The sequence below is a fragment of the Antedon bifida genome, chromosome 3 (genome assembly GCF_963402885.1).
Source record: "Antedon bifida chromosome 3, ecAntBifi1.1, whole genome shotgun sequence".
Lineage (NCBI taxonomy): Eukaryota > Metazoa > Echinodermata > Crinoidea > Comatulida > Antedonidae > Antedon > Antedon bifida.
The window spans coordinates 22,774,503-22,797,856 of NC_136228.1; the positions used below are offsets into that span (position 1 = coordinate 22,774,503).

At 33.0% G+C, this 23,354-nt stretch overlaps 1 protein-coding gene and 1 long non-coding RNA gene across 2 annotated transcripts in view; one reads left to right on the forward strand and one right to left on the reverse strand.

Moving 5' to 3' along the window:
• Window positions 1-23,354, forward strand: part of LOC144838020 (uncharacterized) — a 147,293-nt gene that overhangs the window by 82,029 nt on the left and 41,910 nt on the right. The window contains exons 15-18 of the mRNA XM_078693357.1: window positions 4,029-4,290; window positions 11,973-12,216; window positions 21,237-21,440; window positions 22,748-22,927. Coding sequence (XP_078549483.1) covers window positions 4,029-4,290; window positions 11,973-12,216; window positions 21,237-21,440; window positions 22,748-22,927 — 890 coding nt within the window. The remainder of the gene's footprint in view (window positions 1-4,028; window positions 4,291-11,972; window positions 12,217-21,236; window positions 21,441-22,747; window positions 22,928-23,354) is intronic.
• The window catches only part of LOC144838055 (uncharacterized), a 65,884-nt gene that overhangs the window by 39,678 nt on the left and 2,852 nt on the right, over window positions 1-23,354 (reverse strand). The gene's annotated exons all lie outside the window — the stretch shown is intronic.

Here is a 23,354-nt window from a genome sequence, read left to right on the forward strand (position 1 = left end):
TTATCTTTTTAATTATATTATAAGACGATGCCCGTCCATTGGACGGGTACCTGCTAGTTATATTTTAAATATTATTATATAATAATAATAATTATAATAATTTATTTGGAAGCTACACTTTTGAAACAGTGGCACACTTCTTGAATGAAGGTGCGTCCAGAGTAAGTAAAATAAAAGTTAGAGAAAAAAAGTGATTTAACAATAAGCCTATTTAGAGTACAAGGAAACTTAAACTAAATTATGTATAAGATATAAAAAAATAACATTAAAGACCTCTTCCCTACATTTTTTAGATCTAATTTAAGATCACAAACTATATTTAATGTAAAAATAATACTATATGGTCCTATTGCGATAACTTTTTTCGTCTTTAAACGGTGAAAAATAAGTTGATTCTAATAATTATAGCGGCCCACTATAAATCCCAAAATGCATTGCGTGCGGATTGATATTTTTGTTTTTCTTCAGTAATTCACCAACTTTTCGATCGATCGTGAGGCCAAAACAAATAGAAGACTCCTAACTTTTCAGCGAAAATACCGGGTTTTCCCCAATTTGTATCAATGGAGTCTGGCAAAAATAGAAAAAACTATACGTCAGGCTAGGTATATAGTATCATACTTTACCGATGTTTACCAGCTAGGCCTACAAAACTAAGCCTAGCTTGGCTAGGCCTAAAGACCGTCCACGAAAGGTCAATCGCCGCGAGCTACTTAGGTAGTGCATTGTTTCTCTCTTTTTATCATAATTTACCATAAAACATACATTTAAGACAAGGAATGACCTTGTTTAATGTTTTTAAAGTAATATATATGTATTATTTTTACAAAACGTCACAAAAAGTAATACTTTTTGAAACATTCGCACACTTCTTGAATGAAGGTGTGTCCATAGTACAGTAAGTAAAATAAAAGTTAGAGAAAAAAAAATGATAGGCCTATTTACAGTACAAGGAAACTTGAAATAAATTATGTACAAGATATAAAAAATAACATATCATTTAATAATCATTTTCATTGTTGATTTTCCTTCACCTTTTCCATGCCCGTTTGGTGAAACCTTTACAAAATCTATAGAATGCATTCAATATTTGTAGGAAGATCAAGTACAGGTGAACCAAGAACATACATTAATTTTTGGTCTATTGTTCCATTATTAAATTGGTTCCAAACGTCAATTGCATTCGATAGATTTTGCTCAAGTATTGCCAATTCCTCCAGTCTAATATTCTGGAGCGCAGGACATGAAAAAAGGAAATGCCTAAGATCTTCAATGGATTTAGAGTTATATAGGGTACATAGACTCTCATTATTGTTTTTATCTGACCAGCTTGAGCTACGTATGTTTAATGGTAATGTACTAGATTGCAATTTAAATTTTATGCTTGTGCTTTTGAAGTCTTATGGCTCAAGTAAATATTTTTCTAGGCAGGTGGTTTCTTTAATAATTTGACAGTCTAAAAGAGAAGATTTTAATGCAAGATCACTCCTCCAATTAATACAAGCATGTTCTTTAATCTTAGACAACTTAAAGCTGGTCAGATCTATGGTGGGATTATCCATCATGTTACATATCTCTTCAAACAAATTATCTAATCCCCATTTAGAAAAAGTAGTATGTAAACAAGAAAATCATTCTGATTACAATTAAGTTGAAGCAGAGCATTAAGCAAAACCTTTGGCCAATGATGTGATTCCATGTGTACATTTATTAGGAACCATCCCAGTTCACCATATAAGGTTGCACGCGGCGTGTTTCTAGACGTCTTAAGAATATATCGAGCCATTTGCAATTGTAATTTTTCTATTTTATCAATATCAACTTTATTTAACAAACACCAAACAGCTGATCCGTAATTGATTGCAGGTAGACCGATTGTCCTCCATGATATATCTCCAAAAAATACCCTGTTAAAATTATTGCAATTGCCAATTAACGATTTTTCAATTCAATTCAATTTCAATTTCATTTTATTTCGGAAATATCATCCATATTAATAAACTTATAAACCATAAAACTAAACTTAAGTATATAGAATGCTTCTCCATCTACAATACATTTTGGAGTTATGGAGCATATGTTTGCAAACACAAGCAACAAGGATGTTACCACTATTCAACATACGTTGCATGAAACTATAGGTAGATTTTCGCATGTACTCGTTAAAGGAAGGAACACCATGTTCAATAAACATTGCACTGGCACTACTACTTCTAGAGACATTAAGTATACGGCGCAGAGCATTATTGTAGCATACATTAAGAGATCTAATATTCTTCATACGATAGTTACACCAAAGGGCTGCACAATACATATTAATACAGTAAGATCTAAAGAGACAACATTTAACATTGGTAGAGCATTTCATAAATTTACGATTGAGTGAGTTGCTTCTAATACACAAAGACCTGTACTGACTTTGAATGTCGGCCTCATCACTGCAATCACACATAAGAATATGACCAAGATAGGTACCTTTCTCAACATAAGCAAGTTTTTTACCAAAAAGTTTAGTAATAGAATTACCTTCAAGTTTGCAAGTACGAGGACAGAAACGCATACAATAAGATTTCTTATCATTAAATAAAACATCATTCTCTTGCGAAAACTCTTCACAAACATGTATCAATAGCTGGAGACCAGCAACAGAAGGAGCAAGTAGAACAAGATCATCCGCATAACTAAGATGATTCAAGATAATGTTTCTACATTGGCAACCCTGACACAAACCACTTAGTCTACAATTTAGAGTACTAATATATATGTTATAAAGGAGAGGGGACATAACCCCACCCTGTCTAACTCCATTGGATACTGTAAATGGATTTGAAACAGAGTTTCCCCAACGTATCACAAAACTCTGTTTCTCATACCAACATTTGAGCAATTTAACAATACAAAGATTAATACCATTGTTAATGAGCTTATTATAAAGAGTCCAGTGATTGACTCGATCAAAAGCCTTACTGGCATCCAGAAAGCAGGCAAAAACTGGACTACCATTTCTATTGTAGTAGTCAATTACATGTTTTAAAACAAAGATACACGTATCAGTCGAGTGTTTCGCTTTAAATGCAAATTGGTAGTCATTGGATTCCAATGAGTTACCACAATGACTGATCAAAATAGATTTGATATAAGCTATAAGCCTATTGCATTTTGTAATTACATTTTGGAACTGTACATTGTCATTTAGTTTCCTAGAAATATGGACACCAAGGTATTTGTAAGTCTCTACTTCAACAATAAATCTATCCCCTAGCTTCCATTGTTTATGGCTGGCAATTCTTTTCCAAAAACCAGAATAATGGATTTATTAAAGTTAAAATTTAACTTCTATTTTTTTGCAAATAATGTTGCAAGATCAAGCATTTTTGACAATTCATGTTCGCTATTGGCAACATACAACATCATCTGCCCAGAATAACCCACTTATCAAAGTGTTATATATTTTGATACCAACATTTTTTGATACTAGCATTTTCTTAAATTCATTTATGAAAATGTTAAATAGGATTGGAGAAAGTACACCCTGTTGAATATTGAAGAATTCTGTGTCCATATCTCCAAATCTTACAGAACCATTATCTTCATAAAGTTTATCAATCAATCGCCAAATTTTACCCTTAATACCTGATGACCTAACGGCTTTAATTAAGCCATTTCGCCCGAAACTGTCGAATGTTTTAAGTTCAGGAAGGCCATATAGGTGTGTTTATTTTATTCTTTTTTTTTCAATTCTACGGCTACCTTTCTTATGAATCTGAGGAATAATAATGGAACTATTTCAGTCCTTCGGAATGTCTTCCAATTTAATAATTTTGTTGAAAAGGCTAAGTATATATAATTGAATAATTATAATAATTGCAAAATCCATCTTGTTTTTAATGTTATTGATAATCTAAAAACTAAAAAAAATAAAATGCAGTATAAAAGTAATATAATATGAACTATTATTTCTATCATGCAAACACTTTGAGATCTGTTTGATATTAATTTTTTCAGTCTTTCAATTGTTTTAAATGTAGAAATTCTCATAGGAAAACAAGATGCTGACCACCAAAAAGATTTATTCATTGAGGCTACAAGGCAACGGTCAGAGATATCTGAGAAATATGAAGGCCAGTTGAATGATATAAAGAAACAATGGGGAGAGGAAAAGACAGATTTAGAAAAGCAAAGAGATTTACTGAAAGAAGAGGCACAGCAAATGAAGAAAATGGTAATGGAAAAGGAAGGAAGAATTTATACCTTGGAAGATTCTGTTAAACGAATGAAAAAAGATAAAAGGTAAACCTAATGCCTACTTCATCCTATTATTTTATTCTGTTAAAGATGTATTTTCCCCCCAAAACATGAAAAATGAACTTAAGATTAATTAAGACTTTGAATAGGTTATTTTCTAGTTTTAATACTTACGTAGGGGAAAAAACAAAAAAGATGTTTTCACTTATAAAATGACCAAAAAATGGAAAAAAAAAATCAACCAAAAACTAATTTGCTGGCAGCCCATTAGATAATTTTTTTGCTTTAAATTACAGTTTTTTTCAGGTAGATACAATTTTTTTTTGGATCAAAATTTGGTCAAAGTGGATAAATATTATGTGACATTAAAATGGCATACTCAAAAACATTTTTTTTAAAAGAATTATTTTGAAGAGTTTGTATAATTATTTATTATAAATTAAGATTCAGTTCAGCTTTAATAGAACGGAAAGAAGTTTTGTCCAAATTTCAACGTAAATATAATGGTAATGAAAAAACTTGCATTGCAGCTGAACTAGATTTAATTAGGTGATCTTTTTTAACCCCAATTTGTTTCACTTCATAGTGAAAGCTTAGATATGAATTTATTGTTGTGACATCGTCATGCGGCCACTCAAATTTTAAAACTAGGACTTTTCTCTTTTTTTTACTACAAATCACAACTTTATATTTATGCTCAAAAGCCACCGTTTGTAGTTTACAATAAATCTCACTTATGGAGACGCCAATACACTATTAAGCATTTCTTTCTAGTACTTAATTAAATCAATAACTACCTGTACGTTTACTATACATAACAAAATAATACTTTTCTTTCAACCTTATTATTTTAGTTCATGCGACTCAAATAGTCTGCACCAACGTTATTAATACCTTTTATGACCCTTATTCGGTATTTGAATGGTTGTAAACAAAGGGCCCAGCGCAGAATTCGACCATTGGCTACCCGATTCTTCTTTATAGTCCATGGGATTTAGACTTTTAACTCACACAAATTGCAAGAAAAAAAAATACTGTTAAAAATATAATATTGTTAAAAAAATAACTTTGACTTCCAGTCAAAGTTTTCGATCAAAACATATCCCATAATGAAACGCGCTTGTTTGGCTACTCTCTGTATGCATAATCATAAAACTTCCTCACGATCTGTGTGAAAATACCTTCTCAACCGTGACGAGTTGTAAACAATCCTAATTAGCATATGCATAATGCGTACTCGTGGTTTGAAATCTTTGTTTACTTTCGCTCGCGACGATTTTCCAGACGAAATGTAATCCAACTAATTTACCTGTTAATTACTTAAACTTGTTGCTTTTGGCTCGAATTTTCGACTTAAAGTGAATAACTTTTATATTACTTTGATATGGCCAATTTAAATTTAGAATATTTTGACCTTCATTTTTTTGTGTTTCAAGGGACAATACATCTTTAATGAAAAAGTTTGTCCAAAAATGAATGAAAGTGCTATTTCTAACATCATTGACCTTTGACCTTGATTTATCATATCTCACCAACCACTAATCGGAGATATACAAATTAGGGCTTAAATTGTTCAGAAACTACACATTTATATCCAGTCTAATGGCATGTTTTTGCAAAAAATGGCGGATTCTAACATTATTGACCTTTGACCTTGATTTATCATATCTTAGCAACCACTAACCTGAGAGACACACAATATGGCTCAAACTGTTCAGAAACTACATATTTATATTTAGTCTAATGGCATGTTTTTGCAAAAAATGGCCGATTCTAACATTATTGACCTTTGAACTTTGCACTACATAAAATCGCATAACTTTGAAAATATTGTACATATGAAATTATTTTTAGTGTCAAATTGTTCAGAACATGACACTTTATGTCCAATAATGGTCTATTGTATGGTTATTAACATTTGAACTATATTTGAAAAGGATTTAAACCCGGAATCATTTTTTAGCATGTGAGGGGTTGGTGATTCGTCTCAATCACGAATTCACGCCCATAAAGATAAAGTTCAAATCTTTGAACTCCCCAAACAATTCCCGTTCAATTACTGAATATCGTTACTGGGTATCATTCAATTTCTTACTAGCATAAGACACGGGGAACATTTCTCCTGCTGTTTCTTTTCCCCGATACCGATTAATTCTACATGGGACGCCATGCTCTGCAAATTTAACCGTTGACCAAACAATGAACTACAATTTTACTTTACGAAATTTTAAATAATTTGTTTTTTTTCCAAATGTTTTATCTAAATTTACAACAATCAGTGTTCAAATTCCCTTTCTCTTTTTATCTTCCCGGACGAGCCCCCATAATTGTCACGCCTAGATTGAAGTTAATTATATGGCTACTGAAGAACGCAATTAAAAGTATACAGATATATAATATTAGCAACTGAATGTCTTTATTTCTTTGTCCGCCGGTCACTTCTTGTGGACTTGTTCACTACCACTTACAATCCAATCATACATATAAACATTCATGTGTGTATTCGGCTTGGTTTACTACAAATGGTGGTCAGACAGTTACGTATTGGTACCAACTTCAGCCCAACCAACCGGGCAGCAAATGGTCAATCTGTATTATTGCTGAGGTGTGACACCTCCCTTCTCTACAAGGTTGATGTGAGGTGTACTTAATACATTCCTCAGCAATTCTTATATACGGTAATACACCTGAATAGTTCTATGCAAATTTCCCTTTTCGTTTAGCTTTTACAACCCGACACTTTTGACTGTGACACTGTACTCTATACTACATTGTATAATATACAGGTATATTCTCTAAATACTATTACACAAAATAACCACAGAGGACAGTAAACACACTTCTCGATTACTTGATTATAGAAACGTAAGCTAATAACAGCTTATACATCCATCAATATTTTAGGTCAGGTCATATACAGTATGTCTTTGTGTCATTTTTATTTGCAAACAGTAACATGTTTGAAGATGTTAGCTCTGGTAAATCGTGAACATGGCATTGCGGGATACTCTATGAAACCGCTCTGACAAATAATCCATCCAAGAATTTTACTTAGTTTAGACACAAGCCTATTAAATGAGGAACAGTATTAAACACTTTGCGATAGTCCAAATACATATGTGTTTTATCCATTTTGGATCTTTTACTCTGAAGGCATGTTGAGCTTCGCATAGTAGATTATGTTTCCAAATGTGTCATGATACTATCTTTTAACAAATATTTAAAAAATCTTACAAGTTACATACACTGATATAGGCTTACTGGATGGTAGTTGGTAGCCTTTCTAAAATAATGTGAAAACTATGGCTTTTTTCCATATTGGGTACCAATCTCTCATTTAACAATCTCTGAAATATCGTTCGTAATAATATCGTAATTGGAGAAGCAAACTTTTTAAGAACCCTTGAGTGCAGTCCATCTAGGCCTGCAGATTTTGTTCCATCTGATTGGAAATTAATGTTTGATTGTTTCCGAATCGAAATGTGGCAGTAACTGCATATCTTTTGATCGTGATCTTTTGTGATTGTTGATTTGAAAGGATCACAAAATGATTAATTGCACTGTAGATACAACATCATTCAATTGATCAATTTTACATCACAAAAATGCTACTTTTGTCATTCAGCTGGTCATAAAATGATGTTACAACATTCGATATGAACACCCGGAAAAGCTGCAACAAGCTTACCTATAACCAAGATAAATAAATATAATATATATATATATAATAATAATAAAACCTATAAATAAGACAGAACGAATAGTGGGCCTAATTTTTGTAATCAGCGATATACATTGATTATATATTTCTTGGGCCTTTTCTTTTGTGAGGCTTATTTTCATGGTGCGAGAGTTTATTACAAATCCAAAAAAATTTATTTCCTTCACTGGCTCAATTACAGATTTAGATGGATGTATGGCAAACCCCAAGTTAGAAAATAGTTCTGCTGTTTGTTTAACTGCTTTGTGGGCAGCTTTTTTATTCTTAGCAATTATAATTGTATCATCAATGTAGGCAATAACAGTATGTCCACAACTTCTCATAGTTGCTAATGGTGGTTTTAGGAGTTTAGTGAATATGCGTGGACCTGAAGAGAGTCTGTTGGGCAAACAACAGAATTGCCATAGATTATCATTCCATCTAAATTTTAAATACTTTTTTTCTATGGTGTTTTGCAATAGAAATTGAATAATATGCATCTCGGAGATCAAATGATGCCATAAAGCAGTCTTTTGTTATGAATTTCATGGCTGTATCAAAACAGTCCATCTTGAAATGGTAATATTTTATGAATTTGTTTAATTGAGATAGGTCGAGGATCATACGATATCCGCCATATTTTTTCGTCTGGTAAAAATATTTGATAAAAATTCACAATTCTCATGATTTGAGTGTTCAATCACACCAATTTGCAAAAGATTAATTTCATTGGTTACTGCCTTTGTTTCCTCATGATTGAGTTTGTAAGGCCTTGATATATATATATATATATTTGGTGTTGGGGAAACTTATTTTTGTAACTTTGCCATAAAAAAGACAGGTGAGATCTACTACGGCTTGCTGACCAGCCTGTGTTTATCGAACGGTTGTTCTGGTATTGATAAGACCTCCTATTTAGTAATAGATCCCGAATTCTGATATGCTGTGAACCAATGTGACCTATATTGCCCCTGGCAGTTTTTCATAATGCCCACAGTTTTCTGTTCTTTCTCTAATTCTTTACTGCCTTGTGAAGGTCATTGCCAAACAACCATTCAGTTGTCTTTACTCATGTATTACAGAGATGAGTGTATCGAGCATTAAGATCAGGTTTGATCAGCTCCTTTCGCAACTGATTTAGTTCAAAGTGTGCGCTCACTAATAAAGCCACGCTATCTTCCTGCGTCTTAGTGAGAGTTGGCAATTCATCAGCTGATCTCAAAAAGGCCACAAGTCCTTTGACAAGGGGTTTCTGGCATTCTGAATCTTCAAATCCAGATTTCGTACATTTGGTGTTAAGTTTTCCCATACCAATGGGTATACCTTTGGTACAAGAACATTCTGACAGTTTATTGGTTTGGGATACTTTTGACAAATTTCTGTCATATTCTCCTCGAGCGGAGTTGTGATCATATAGTTTACACTATCTGTTTGAAATTCTTGCAGAGGTTTTCCCTCCTCAATGTGGAAAAACGTTTAGCAAACCCTAACTTTTTGGTTTGTTTATCCTTTTCTTGGCACTGGGCCAAACTCTGGTCAACCGCTTCTTCAGAGTCAGATATATTGTGAGTGATATACCCACTTGCAACATCATTCTGTTGGTGGGTTTTATATTCTGATTCTATGTACTGACCTTGATCATCATCATATTCATCACTAGTATGTTCTAGCAATACTGTTTCTAACATCTCCCGTAGTTCACTGTTTTCCTGACGAGACTCTCTCATAAAATGCTCAATTTTGTCAAGACGGTTATCAACCGTAGGTGTTTCTGAGACAGGTTTTTGTTTTGATTTAGTGGATTTATGTTTAGAATCATGTATCAGCTCCCCCTGCAGGGAAGCTACTGATACATCAGTGGGAGCAGCCGGCCCGGACGGGGGACCTTCCCACGCTTTCCACCATGCTTCATACTTACCAGCCCTGCGGGCACGGTATTATTTCCGCTATTAATTAGCACGCCTGGCCCCGCAGGGTCGGCGAAACCTGTCAAAGTTTCTGAGCTCTCAAGCCCTACTTCTACTATTTTTCGTGATTGTTCGTTATTCCTCTTAACAAGTGATAAGTTGTCCATCACGAAACAATGCTTGATAGATAATATAACATGTATTTCTTACAAAATAATCAATTTTTCTTTAGATATCCGATGTCGAAGACTTCTGATTTTGTGCGTATGCAACGAACTGACGTAACTGACTGACGCAACAGGATCTCATGTGATCTTGAACGATCACCGTAGCGAAATAAAATATTTGTTTTAACCAGAATTTGACAAATTATAGGTGATCTTTTGTGATTGTTGATTGATCGATTGTACACCACATGTGTGTAACTCGACTATCGCATCAATGCCAATGAGGTCCTGATCAACTAGACCTCTCTCGTCAAGGTGTTACTATAGTACGATAGAATAGATGAACATGTTTTTCATTCAGCTGGTCATAACACTACTTGATATGTCTGATGATAAATCTGATATTGTACAAATAATGAATATTTACTTAGATGTACCGTATATTTCAAAGCTAATCAAATTTCATTCAGCAACCTGTACTCAAAGTCATGTGAGCAGCGATCTTTTGTGATCGCTGCTCCAAAATCTTTGCATTTGGTCATTCGTGCGTCTCCGTCCATTTCGATCTTCAAAGCTCACTTGAAGACTTTGACTTGTTTCGTTTTTTTGTTATGCAGGATAGTCTGTTGCTCACATCATTATGACACTTGTGAATAAATAGCTAGCTTGTCAAGTTAGTGAAACAGTGTGGTGATGTGAGACTCTATTTAGAGAGACTATTAGAGACTATATTTGTATTTTGCACTATAAAAAATTAAAAACCATTTTAATGGTTTTAAATTTTTCAAAGCATTAACTCATATTTCTTATGGATTTCGATCCAAGTCGGCCCTAAACCGTCTCGGCCAAAGTCAAGTCGGCCCCAAGTCAAGTCGGCCCCAAGTCAAGTCGGCCTCAAGTCAACTCGGCCTCACGTCAACTCGGCCTCATGTCAACTCGGCCAAAAAATAATCGGTCAACTCGGCCCCGTTAAAGTATGGAACGCAAAAAGTGTAAAGGAAGGGGATTAATAAAATAATATTTCTTCACATTTTTTTACCCATGAATAATTCTGACTTTTAATGAATATTAATATTTAGACAATACGTTTAGCAAAAAAAAAATAAGAATGATTTCACCAACTTTCCTTTATTTACGTTTAATAAAATTTCAAATTGCGAAAATTGTTCAAATTGCGCATAACAAACAATTGATTAATAAGCATTCATACTACAGTATTATTAATGATTACAATGAACATTTGGATAATAAATAGGAACAAATTGTAGGCTTAATAATGATGATGCACGTACGTGGGCGCGTATGTTCGTTCGTGCGTCAAAATTCAATAAACCTGTCCGATATGCGAGGACATTCATTAGGTGTAATAAGATTGTTTGGTTGAATCATTTGAGGTATAAAATAATGTTGACTCCATGGTTGAATCACGCGTAGATTTCTTCAGTGTATGCATTTGATTAGGCGACAATATCTTAGACCAATTCGTAGCTGCGCCTTTGGCAGCTATTTCGATATCTACAACTGCTACGTGTTTCCGCTGACCGAGGAATTCCCCTTTTTTTTAAACGCAAATCATGGACAAAAACAATATGTACGATCATTTTTTTCTATGGCCAAATGGTGGAACGTAGACCTACGTCTTCGATTTACTAAAATGTGGTACTTGCACGTGTTTTTGTAACATATCGGCAATGAGATCATTTTTTATATGAGCATTTTTCTTATTTCTTCATTTTTTTTAAAGCTTGGATAGTAATTTTTGCGTTCCATACTTTATTGTGGCCGAGTTGACCGATTAGTTTTTGGCCGAGTTGACTTGAGGCCGAGTTGACTTGAGGCCGAGTTGACTTGGGGCCGACTTGACGTGGGGCCGACTTGACCTGCACCCTTCTTATGAGTCGGAGCGTACTGTAGGCGTTATTTAAATATATTTTACTTTAAATTATTTTAAAGGCAGAATATAGATCTGAGAACCAAATTGGCATCTACCAAGACCAGCCTGAGGGACATGGATACAAAAATGGAGAAATTGAGCATTGAAAGAGATGGGTATGTAAAGGAAACAGCAGAGCTTAAGAAAACTTTACATAATGCAGAGGATAACGAAGCAATTCTGGAATCACATATCAGTGAGAAAGAAAAAACTCTGTATGGCCAAACTGTAAGATACTCGTGCCTAAATAGTCAATTGCAAAAGGTAAGCATATAATTGTAATATCTAGGTCGTGCCAACGGATGGTTCTCGAATACACAGTAATTTCAGTGTTAAAAAAACTGGCGATTTCAAATGTACTTACCGCAGTCAACTAAAATTAGCACCCTCAGAATTACTTCCGAACAAGAAACTTGTCACAAAATGAGTCCAAATGTCAACTTTAAACAAATTTTTGTTTGTATGTAACATTAGGGTTGAGAGATGGGGAAGAGGATGGAAGTAACGTGCGATTTACCAAATTTTGCCCTTGAGACAGTCAAAACAATAAAGGGCTGAAAAATTACATTTTTTTTATTTTTACAGAAAATGATAGCTGAAACAGTATTTATTTACATTACCTTGGTGTTTTTCTATTTTGAGACAAGTAAATAAATAAATTTTAACATTTTGTGTGGTATGTTGGTTAAAAAGATGGTGTAAATTAGGATTAGGCCAAGTTGAGCCGCCGACAAGTTGAACCGCCACCAGAAAAATGTTATTTTCTATGAAACGCCAAATGCTAACTTCCACCGGCGCTCGTTTCTTTTTAATAGAAGTTTTATTCATATTAGGGATAACAATGTATATATTCAAAAGTTAATATCACGGTTTTTAGTATATTATTAAATATTACAATTATTAAAGAAATAATTATGAAAAACGACGTAAACATGTTGCCCCCCCAGTCAGCAGTTGTATGAATTACACCATTTTTCGGTAAAATAATTACATAAAATGATTTTTAGTAAAATATTTTATGTATCAACATTGTAAAATTCAATAAAATAATGATAATAAATGAAATAAAAAATAATTCGAAGAGAAAAATATTATGGAGTGCACTGAATTTTTAACTACTTTCCTTTGTTGTGGTGTTTGTGGCGGTTCAAATAGGGCTATATATTATTTATTTTTATAACACAATAAACCTAAAGACCATGAACTACACGTAGTATACTGTTAAATCACTACGCGAAATGTTGTAAAAGACGCACTTCGTGTTTAATGCTTAAGTTGAAAGTGTTCCAGTGAGTTGTTTTTATTGAAAATATTACATAATTTAATATTACATAATTAATGATAGAACAATAGTTAATTAACGAAGATGAAATAAAACAATTAGAATACCCTTTTGCTAACATTACGTGTACAAGTCCCTTAGATAAATTTCCAGTCATACCTTGATGAGGAGAGCCTCACTCGGGTGTAATAAAAGCTCTTAGGGTACGTTCACACTTATGGCGTAAGAATGGCGTGGCTTATGCAAGCGGTAAGGTAATTCACAGATTAAAATGCTCATGGTTCACACGTACGACATTCGTTATATTACTGATTGGCGTTAAACAAAGAAGTCCGTATCGTTTACCTTTTAAAAGTTAAACCCTGGGTTCCTTTTTAGATTTTACACTGTCTTGATGATAATCTTTTGGGTTTTTTTAAACCATTTCTTGAAATATAGTCAGCACTTGATTTCTAAATCAATTCTTTTCCAAAAAACACTATGCTTTTGGCCATTTTTACTTTTATTTCACCCTAAACAATTCATGCGTTAAAAAATCTAAGGGACTTGTACATGTCATGAAGGCGTAAACTTAAACGCCCTGTTTATTATTTTGTATTAGTTGAGGTTCACACGTTTGGGTAAAGGCTATAAATTGGCCAATGATAAGAGAGATTTGAGGAGCAGACAAAATTCTGCGCATTAATATTACTTTCCATTTTTTACGCATATTAATGCGCTATGACGTGACGTAGTTCAAGTCGGACTTTGCGCGAAGAAAATAATGTAATTTGTATACGGTTGTAAATAAACTAAAATTATTTGCATTATTATAACATATAACGTATGTATATGTACGTGTATGTATACGTATATATCTAATTAAGCTATATAAAAATAGACATTTCATTCTTCAATATCTCGCCAATATAAAAATTCAATAACTGTTACATTTTTTATAAACCTTGTTTAAAAACCATTTAGAACTTTAATAATAGTGTGCTAAAGAATAGGTAATTAGGTGATCATTTAGAATAAAATGATCACCTATTGTTATTGTATAAAATCTTTATTATTATTTTTTTTCTTTTTTTTAGTTATCCGCACTATGGCGGATAACTCCTTGTAACTGTCCTGTTTCATCATCTTTTTTTTTTTTTTCTGTATTCTTCTTTCTTTCTGTCATTTTTGTGTCACGCGTAACTCAAAAACGTGTAAACATAACATTTTATAACTTTGTCAACATGTGGGCGTTCACGTGAAGTTGTGCACCCGCTATTGTGAATGACGTCATAGTTGCGCAACGTGACTTACGCGCGTTTTTATGAATTTCGCGTATTTAACATAGATCGAAAACCATATAACATTTTAATTTGAAACTTAGAAAAAGTTTAAGTTATATCTTGCGCTAACTGACTGTGAGAAAAAAATGGCATGTTTTACACGAAGTTACGCGCGCACGCGCGTTTAAAATTTCAAAATGCGAAAAATCAATTTCTAATCAACTTTCTACGCGTTTTATGTCATTTTGAGCATGTCAAAAATTCCCACGCGCGCGCATATTTTTATGCGCGCGGTGCGCACGTAGCGTTAAAAACAATTTTTTCCGCGTGATTTATGTTTTTCCAGCCTTTTCAAGTAATTTTACCAACTTTTAAACAATTTCGACTTAAAATTAACGTCATACCAGCACGTCGAATTGGATAATTTACGTACGTTTTTGATGAAAAAGTTCAAAAATTCCTTAAAATTTGTCAAAATTATACCTTTTTTAAAACAGTCGTAGTTTCTAAACTAAACGGTAAAAGTTATTTTTATTACGTATTCTGGAAGATGATGAGTTGTAGATATCGTATCATGCATCAATATTGCTAACAGGACATTGTGACGTCATCGTATGGCCATGCGAATATAAAATATAGGATTTTTGTATCTTTTGTCATAGAGCATCACATTTAATAGAGCGCATCTTCGCTTATCCGTTTTTCATTTTAACCCAGATTTTGATATTTTTTAGGTCAATCAACTATCTTTCGCATGAGTTAAAAATATTTTAATTTTTATAACGTCATCATGCCTAAAAATTTAAATTACGTGGGTCATTAATTTTATCTTTACAGTAAATTTTAATCTGTTATAGCTCGTAAGAATAAAATGTAATAATCACGATTAAAACGTTTTCTGGAAGCTATTGGATTGTAGATACAAAATCATGTAAAAATTTTGCCAATCGGATGTTGTGACGTCATCATATAGCCAGTTAAATAAAAAAAGTCGTATTTTCATATTTTGCGTCATAGTTCATTACATTTAAAAGAGCGCGCATTAATATTTCACGTATTAAAATTTCTTCTACAAGCTAATATGTTGTTGCTGAGATAATATCCTTCCGAAATTGTTATTTTAGTGTTTCATTTTGATACCGTCGCCCTGTTAAAAAATGGAATAAATGGCGGGTCCCGTAATTTCACCTATTCTACACTGTATGTAATATGTATGTACAGATTATACTGTTTATACTGTATATACTATATGACACAAAATTGACAGAATTCAGCACTAACAACATATAATATTCTTCAGATCAGGTCATAATGCCATAATTTTTTTCTGTGTGCAAAATTCTAACGTATGACGTGCACGTGGCGTTTGTCGTGCGGATAACTAACTCGTCAAAGTGACGAGTTTCATGTCTAGTATTTATTTCTTACCTTCCACCCTTCTACTCCATTTTTTGTGTCACACGTATCTCAAAAACTTGCACACGTAACGTTTCGTAACTTTCTCAACATATCGCCATTCACGTGAAGTTGTGCAGCGAAGGTTTTCACGACGTTTGCAATTGCGCAATGTGATTTTCGCGCGATTTTATGAATTTCGCGTATTTAACATAGGTCAAAAACCAAATAACATTTTTAATTGAAACTTAGCAAAAGTTAAATTTATGTCTTGCGCTAACTGACTGTGGAAAAAAATGGCATGTTTCACACAAAGTTACGCGCGCACGCGCGTTTAAAATTTAAAAATGCGAAAAATCGATTTCTAATCAACTTTTTACGCGTTTCATGTCATTTTAAGCATGTCAAAAATTCCCACGCATGCGAATTTTTTTACGCGCGCGGTGCGCACGTAGCGCAAAAAACCTCCTTTTTTGCGAGAATTTGGTTTTTCAAGCCATTTCTAGTAATTTTACCAACTTTTAAACAATTTAGACTTAAAATCACGTCATACGAGAACGTAGAATTGCACAATTTGCGCGCGTTTTTGTTGAAAAAGTTAAAAAATTTGTGAAAATTATGCCCTTTTTTAAACAGTCATAAATTCTAAACTACGTGGTGAACTTTTTTTAAATTACATATTCTGGAAGTAGATGAGTTGTAGATATCGAATCATGCATGAATATGGCTAACCGGACATTGTGACGTCATCGTATGGCCACTCGAATATAAAATATAGGATTTTTGTCTCTTTTGTCATAGCGCATCACATTTAGTAGAGCTCATCTCTACTTATCCGTATTCTATTTCCTCCTATTTTTATATAATGTCTAGGTCAATCAATTATCTTTCGCATGATTTACCATTTTTAAATTTGTGATGACGTCATCATGTTCAAAAGCGTCAATAACTTTGGTCACTTATTTTCACCTATTCTGAACTGTATATAGTACGTATAAAGATTATACTGTATATACTGTAACGGCATTTGGTATAGCCCAAATCATTTATTTCCTACCTACTGCTATAATGTAGCAGGCCAAATAAGACTAAGTACTGATTGGCTATTTGTGATAAACAAATAGGTCCAGGGACCCATAGTATAGTATAGTAGTCATAATAATCTTTTTCTGTGTGCAATATTCTAACGTATGACGTGCACGTGGCTTTTGGGCTGCGGATAACCTAACTCGTCCGTAGTGACGAGTTCAAATCTAGTTTTCTTTTTATTGTTTCTGTACACTATTTTGTGTAACAATTATCTCAAAAAGTTTAATGTCAATGATTACAAAAATTTCAGAATATCTTTCAAATAATACAACTTAATCCTAATAAGCTTTCCAGCGTGATCACTCATCCGTGACGACATTTATACGCCATTTTGCGAAATCACATTATCAATCATATCTCCATAATTCATTATCACATATTAATGAAATTCACTACACGTAAACTTCAGATCAAGGGTAAAAATATTAGCAAATAAAAACGCACGCGCACGTAGGTTCATGCGCGTGATATCGCGCGTTAAAAATTTAAAACGCTCAAAATTAAGTTTTGATCAATTTAGAGCATGAATTAGGCCATTTGCGTGTTTCAAAAAATTACTGCGCAAAATTGCGTTTTTGCGCGCGCGATACTTAAAAAGCGTAAAAAATATGAATTTTTTTTACAAATCTCATTCTACTCACCATCCTTAGTACATTCACCAAATTTGAGTCAGTTCCGACTTAAAATAACGCTATACGAGCACGTTAAAAATGACAAAATGCGCACATTTATTTTACAAAAGTTCTGAAAATGGTGAAAAATAGGTCTTTTTTAAAATGAAAATAATTCTTCAGAATGCAAGATGACCCCTGATTTTTTTAACTTATTCTGGAAGCCATTGAGTTGTAGATATGAATTCATGTACACATTTTACGTACAAAATGTTTTGACGTCATCAAATGGCCACTTGAATTTAAAAATTAGGATTTGTTATCTTTTTGTGTAGATTATCACATTCAACAGAGCGCATCTTGGTTATGTGTGCTCGAATTTCGCACAACTTTCAGTATGTGCTTGCTTAATTAATTATCTTTATCATGAGTTGACACTATCTTCATTTTAATGACGTCATCACGCGTAAAAACTTGAATAACGTAGGCCGTGTAATTTCACCTTCGCAGTAAATTTGAATATCTTACAGCTCTTCAGAATTGAAGGTTACCTTGATGATTATAATTTATTATGAAAGCTGATGAAATGTAGATATTAATTCATATAAAAATTAAGCCTATCGGATGTTGTGACGTTAACATATGGCCAGTTGAAGTGAAAAAGTAGTTTTTTCATATTTTTCGTCAAAGTTATACACAATTCAAAGAGCGCGCACAGCGCTTCTACGTGCCAATTTTTTTTCCAAATCTTATATTTTTTTGCTCGATTAATTATCTTTCGAAATCGTCATCTTAAAGTTTAGTTTGATAACGTCATCATGCCAAAAAATTAGAACATGTGTGTCCCGTAATTTCACCTATGCTACACTGTATATAGATATACAGTATATACTGTACATATTGTATATGGCATATAGGCACAACTCAGCACTATAAGCATATAATAGGATGGCATACATCAACATTTTCCGATCGTATGTTAACGTACATGCATGTTTAAAAAAAATTAATTTCAGTAAAATGATAAAAATGATCACCTATAATTCGTCAAAGTGACGAATTAAATTCTAGTTTAATGTAAATTTGTGCAAAAATATACCTATTTTTAATCCTGTGTTATAGCTCTTCAGGATGGCAGGTGACCACCATTTTTTTTTATGTATTATGGAAGCTAATGAGTTGTAGATATCAATTCATGTACAATTTGTACCCACCGGATGTTCTGACATCACCATATGGCCCACTCGAATTTTACAAATTGATTATTTCTCTTTTGCACTAGTTAATCTCAATTAATAGAGCGCATCGCACTATGCGTTTCCCACATACTCATGATTAAAACGTTTCTGGAAGCTGTTGAATTGTAGATACGAATTCATGTACAAATTATAAAAGTCGTACTTTCTTATTTTGCGTCATAGTTCATCACATTTAAAAGAGCGCGCATCTATATTCTACGTATCCAAATTTCTTCAATGTACACAGTACAGTACACAGTATATAGTGTATACTGTAGGCCTATATACTTGGACACAAAATAGAGAGCACACTGACAGCATTTTGTTTTCTGCAGCTTATAATGGCATAAACTTTTTTCTGTGCGCAATATTCTAACGTATGACGTGCACTTGGCGTAGGGCGTTTGTCGTGCGGATAACTAACTCATGTCTAGTTCTTCTTTCTTTCTCCTCCATTTTTGTGTTTCGCGTATCACAAAAACTTGTAAACATAACATTTCATAACTTTGTCAATTCAGCATATGGACATTTACGTGAAGTTGTGCACCTCCTATTTTTTTAGTTGCGCAACATGACTTACGCGCGATTTTATGAATTTCAATGATTGATCATAGGATAAAAACTAAAAGTGATTTTTTATTGACACTTGGATGAAAGGTTAATTCTTATCAAGGGTCAACTTTTTGTGCACTAAAAATGGCATGTTTTAGAAGAGGTTACCTGTGCACGCGCATTTAAAATTTCTAAATGTGCAAAATTAATTTCTAATCAACTTACTACGCGATTCATGACATTGCGCAAGTAAAAAATTCCCCCGCGCGTGGACAATTTTATGCGTACAGTCCGCACAGAGCATGAATATCATGTTTTTTCTCTTGAATTGTAATTTTCCAGCCTTTCCTAGTCATTTTCAAAAAGATTGACATAATTTCAAATTAAAATGATGTCATACGAACATATTGATTTAGACCATTTGCACGCATTTTAGTTGAAAAAGTTACACAATATTGTCAAAATTTTGACTATTTTGAATCTATTATAGCTCCTCAGGATCAATGGTGACCCCCAACTTAATATGTAAGCAGATTTGTTGTAGATATGAATTCATGCAGAATTTTTACCTCTCGGATGCGCACGTCAAATTAGACAATTCACGCACGTTTTTTATGAAAAGTAAAGTAAAAAATTCGTAAAAATTATGTCTTTTTTTAAACAGTAATAGTTTCTAAAATAAACGGTGAAATTTATTTTTATTATAAATTCTGGAAGGTGATCAGTAGATATCGAATCATGCATCAATATGGCTAACAGGACATTGTGACGTCATCGTATGGCCACCCAAATATAAAATATAGGATTTTTTCTCTTTCGTCATAACTCATCACATGTAATAGAGCACATCTCCACTTATGCGTACCTCAATTTCCTCAAGATTTTGGTATTGTCTAGGTCAATCAATTGTCTTTCCAATGATTCACCATTTTTAAAATTTTAATGACGTCATCATGTTCAAAAGCGTGAATAACTTGGATCACTTATTTTCATCATTACAGTAAATTTCAATATGTTACAGCTCTTCAGAATGAAAAGTGATACTCATGATTAAAACGTTTTCTGGAAGCTATTGAATTGTAGAATTCATGTACAAATTTTGCGCATCGGATGTTGTGACACATATATATATTTATATATATATGGCCAAGTTGAGTTATAAAAGTCGTATTTTCATATTTTGCGTCATAGCATTTAAAAGAGCGCGCATCTATGTTCTAGGTACGTAATTTTCTTTAACACGTTAATATGTTGTTGCTCAGATAATTCTCTTCCAAAATTGCTATCTACATGTTTCATTTCGATGACGTCATGTTAAAAATTGGAATAAAAGACAGGTCCCGTTATTTTCACCTATTCTGCACTGTATGTAGTATGTAAGTCGTATAGTATAGTATAGTGTATACTGTATTATACATAGACACAAATAGAGGGCATACTAACATTTTATTTTCTTCACGTCACAATGATCATTTTTCTGTGCGCAATATTCTAACGTATGACGTGCACATGGAGTTTGTGCGGCAGATAACATAACTCGTCCATAGTGACGAGTTCAAATCTAGTTTTAGTTAACATTCTTGTTTTTTTTTGTAAATAGTTTTGTATACTGAAACGGTGATCAAGTTTTCCGTTTTCAAATAAAGTTATTGTTATTATTATTATATTATTATTATTATTGTTATACAATATTTCCAGTGTATAGTCATTTCTCTAATAATATAGTTTATAATATTTGTTGTACACTAGGTGGCTTTAAATATTTTATATCATTTTTTATTTATGATATTTATTAAAACAGTTTACATCCTTCTCTAAAACATAAAATTGCCAAACCTGTAACTCATTCCAATAGACACAGAATTCATTGGCAACTGTCCATGAAGGACTTAAGAATTCCAAGGATTACAATGCCAGCTTATTGAAAGAACGATCTGATCTCCAGGCCAAATTGGAATCTCTCAGAGAAGCTTGGGAAGATGACAAAACCAAACTTGCATTAATTCAGGAGAGCTTTACTAACACAGAATCAAAACATGAAAAAACAGTAGAGATGTTGGTATGTACAATAACACACATGGTTGCTATCAAAGATACTATAGCGCCACGGATCGTATAGCGCCACTACGTGGCGCTATACGATCTTTGGTTGCTATTATGTTTTTTGTTTAAACGACTGTTCTACTTCAAGTCTATCAAAACAATTTTGGTGCAGAACGGTGTAAAACGATTGATACCAAGAAAGTAAGATCTCCTCTGTCTATGTAATGCTGCATGCACATGTGTTAGCTAAACAATGATCCAATCCGCTTTATTTTGGCAATCTAATTTCTTTTTTCTTTTTTTGATGGTTCACACCTTTAGACATGGAAGATACACTAATGACAATGTGTAAAAATCCATATATATAAAATGCAAACACAAAATGTTTGTCCGCTATGCACTACGCCGTTCAACATCTGATCCGTCTGAAATTCACACCCAACATCCATCTTGCTACGGAAATGGTCATAGGCTATATAAAAAGTTTGTAAACAAAATATTTACTGAATTATGACTTCTTAAATAATAAAAAAAATACCCCTGGATCAAAAGGCTATCAAATTGGGAATTCATCCCATGTGACTAATTTAATGCAAATTGTAGAAAAAAATGCCTATTTTGAATCTATTATCGCTCTTCGTGATCCTCAACCATTTTTTCGACTTATGAAAACTAATGAGTAGATATAAATTCATGTAACAATTTTGCTTGACGAGTGAGTGTCTTGATGTCATTTTTTTTCTTTTTTATGCTAGTTAATTAAATTTAATTCCAAGCATCTCGCTTAACCATATTCATATTTAAATTTTTTCATAATTTTAATATTGATGACGTCTGTCATGTCTAAACATTTGAATAACCTGGGTCACTTAATTTCATCATTACAGTATTTTTTCCATCTCTTATATAGCTCCTCCGAATTGTGATAGTGATAGTTATGATTAAAACATATTAATTATGGAAGCTGTTGAATTGTAGATATGAATTCCTGTAACAATTTTGCCTATCATATATTGTGACATCATCATATGGCCAGTTGAATTTAAAAAATTTTCATCTTTTGCGTCATAATTCATCAAATTTAAAAGAGCGGGCATCTCGATCCTGAGTATCTGAAGTTCAGATAATTAATTGGAAGCTGTTATTTCCTTGTTTCATTTTGAAAACATCGTGTTAACAATTAGTTAGTATGTATATAATAATACAGTATGACACAAAATAGCACTAACAACATATTATTTTCTTCAGGTATGATAGTACTGACCAGTTAACATCCAATAATTGATTAAGAACATTGTTATCTGTTTGATGTTAATATTTTAGAATGAAGTGCAGGAAAGTAACAATAGCCTTAACTCATCCCTGCTAGACTTAGACAGCAAATACAGTGCTGAATTGGCCAAGGTTAAGATACTACTAGAACATGAGTCAGAATTGGAAACAAAAATTACAAGTTATGACATGAGGGTAAATATACTCAATGAACAGGTGGCTTATTATAAGGTATGTTGGTCAATACAAAGCAATCTAATTACTAATACTAGATGGTATGTTTGCTTCGCTTGTATACCATATAGGTCATGCCTTTAACCACAGTAGAACCCCATATTAAGGGTACACTTTTGGGACACTAACCAAAAAAATAAAATTATCCCCTTAATAGGAATTCATGCGGAAAAAACAAAAAAACGAATACTACCGGTATATACAAAAATGAAGAATATCTGGACTCCGAAAATAATTGAGAAGAATTGAAAATTTAGCTACGGGAATTGGATGGGGCAAGGTGGTGGTGGTGATGGAATTGCAGTAATGGAATTTATCAAAAACGCATTACGTGTACAATAAATGAATATTATAATGAGGTGTCAAGGTTTACTTACTGGTGTAATGATAATTATTTTAAATTAAATACCAAAAAGACATGTGA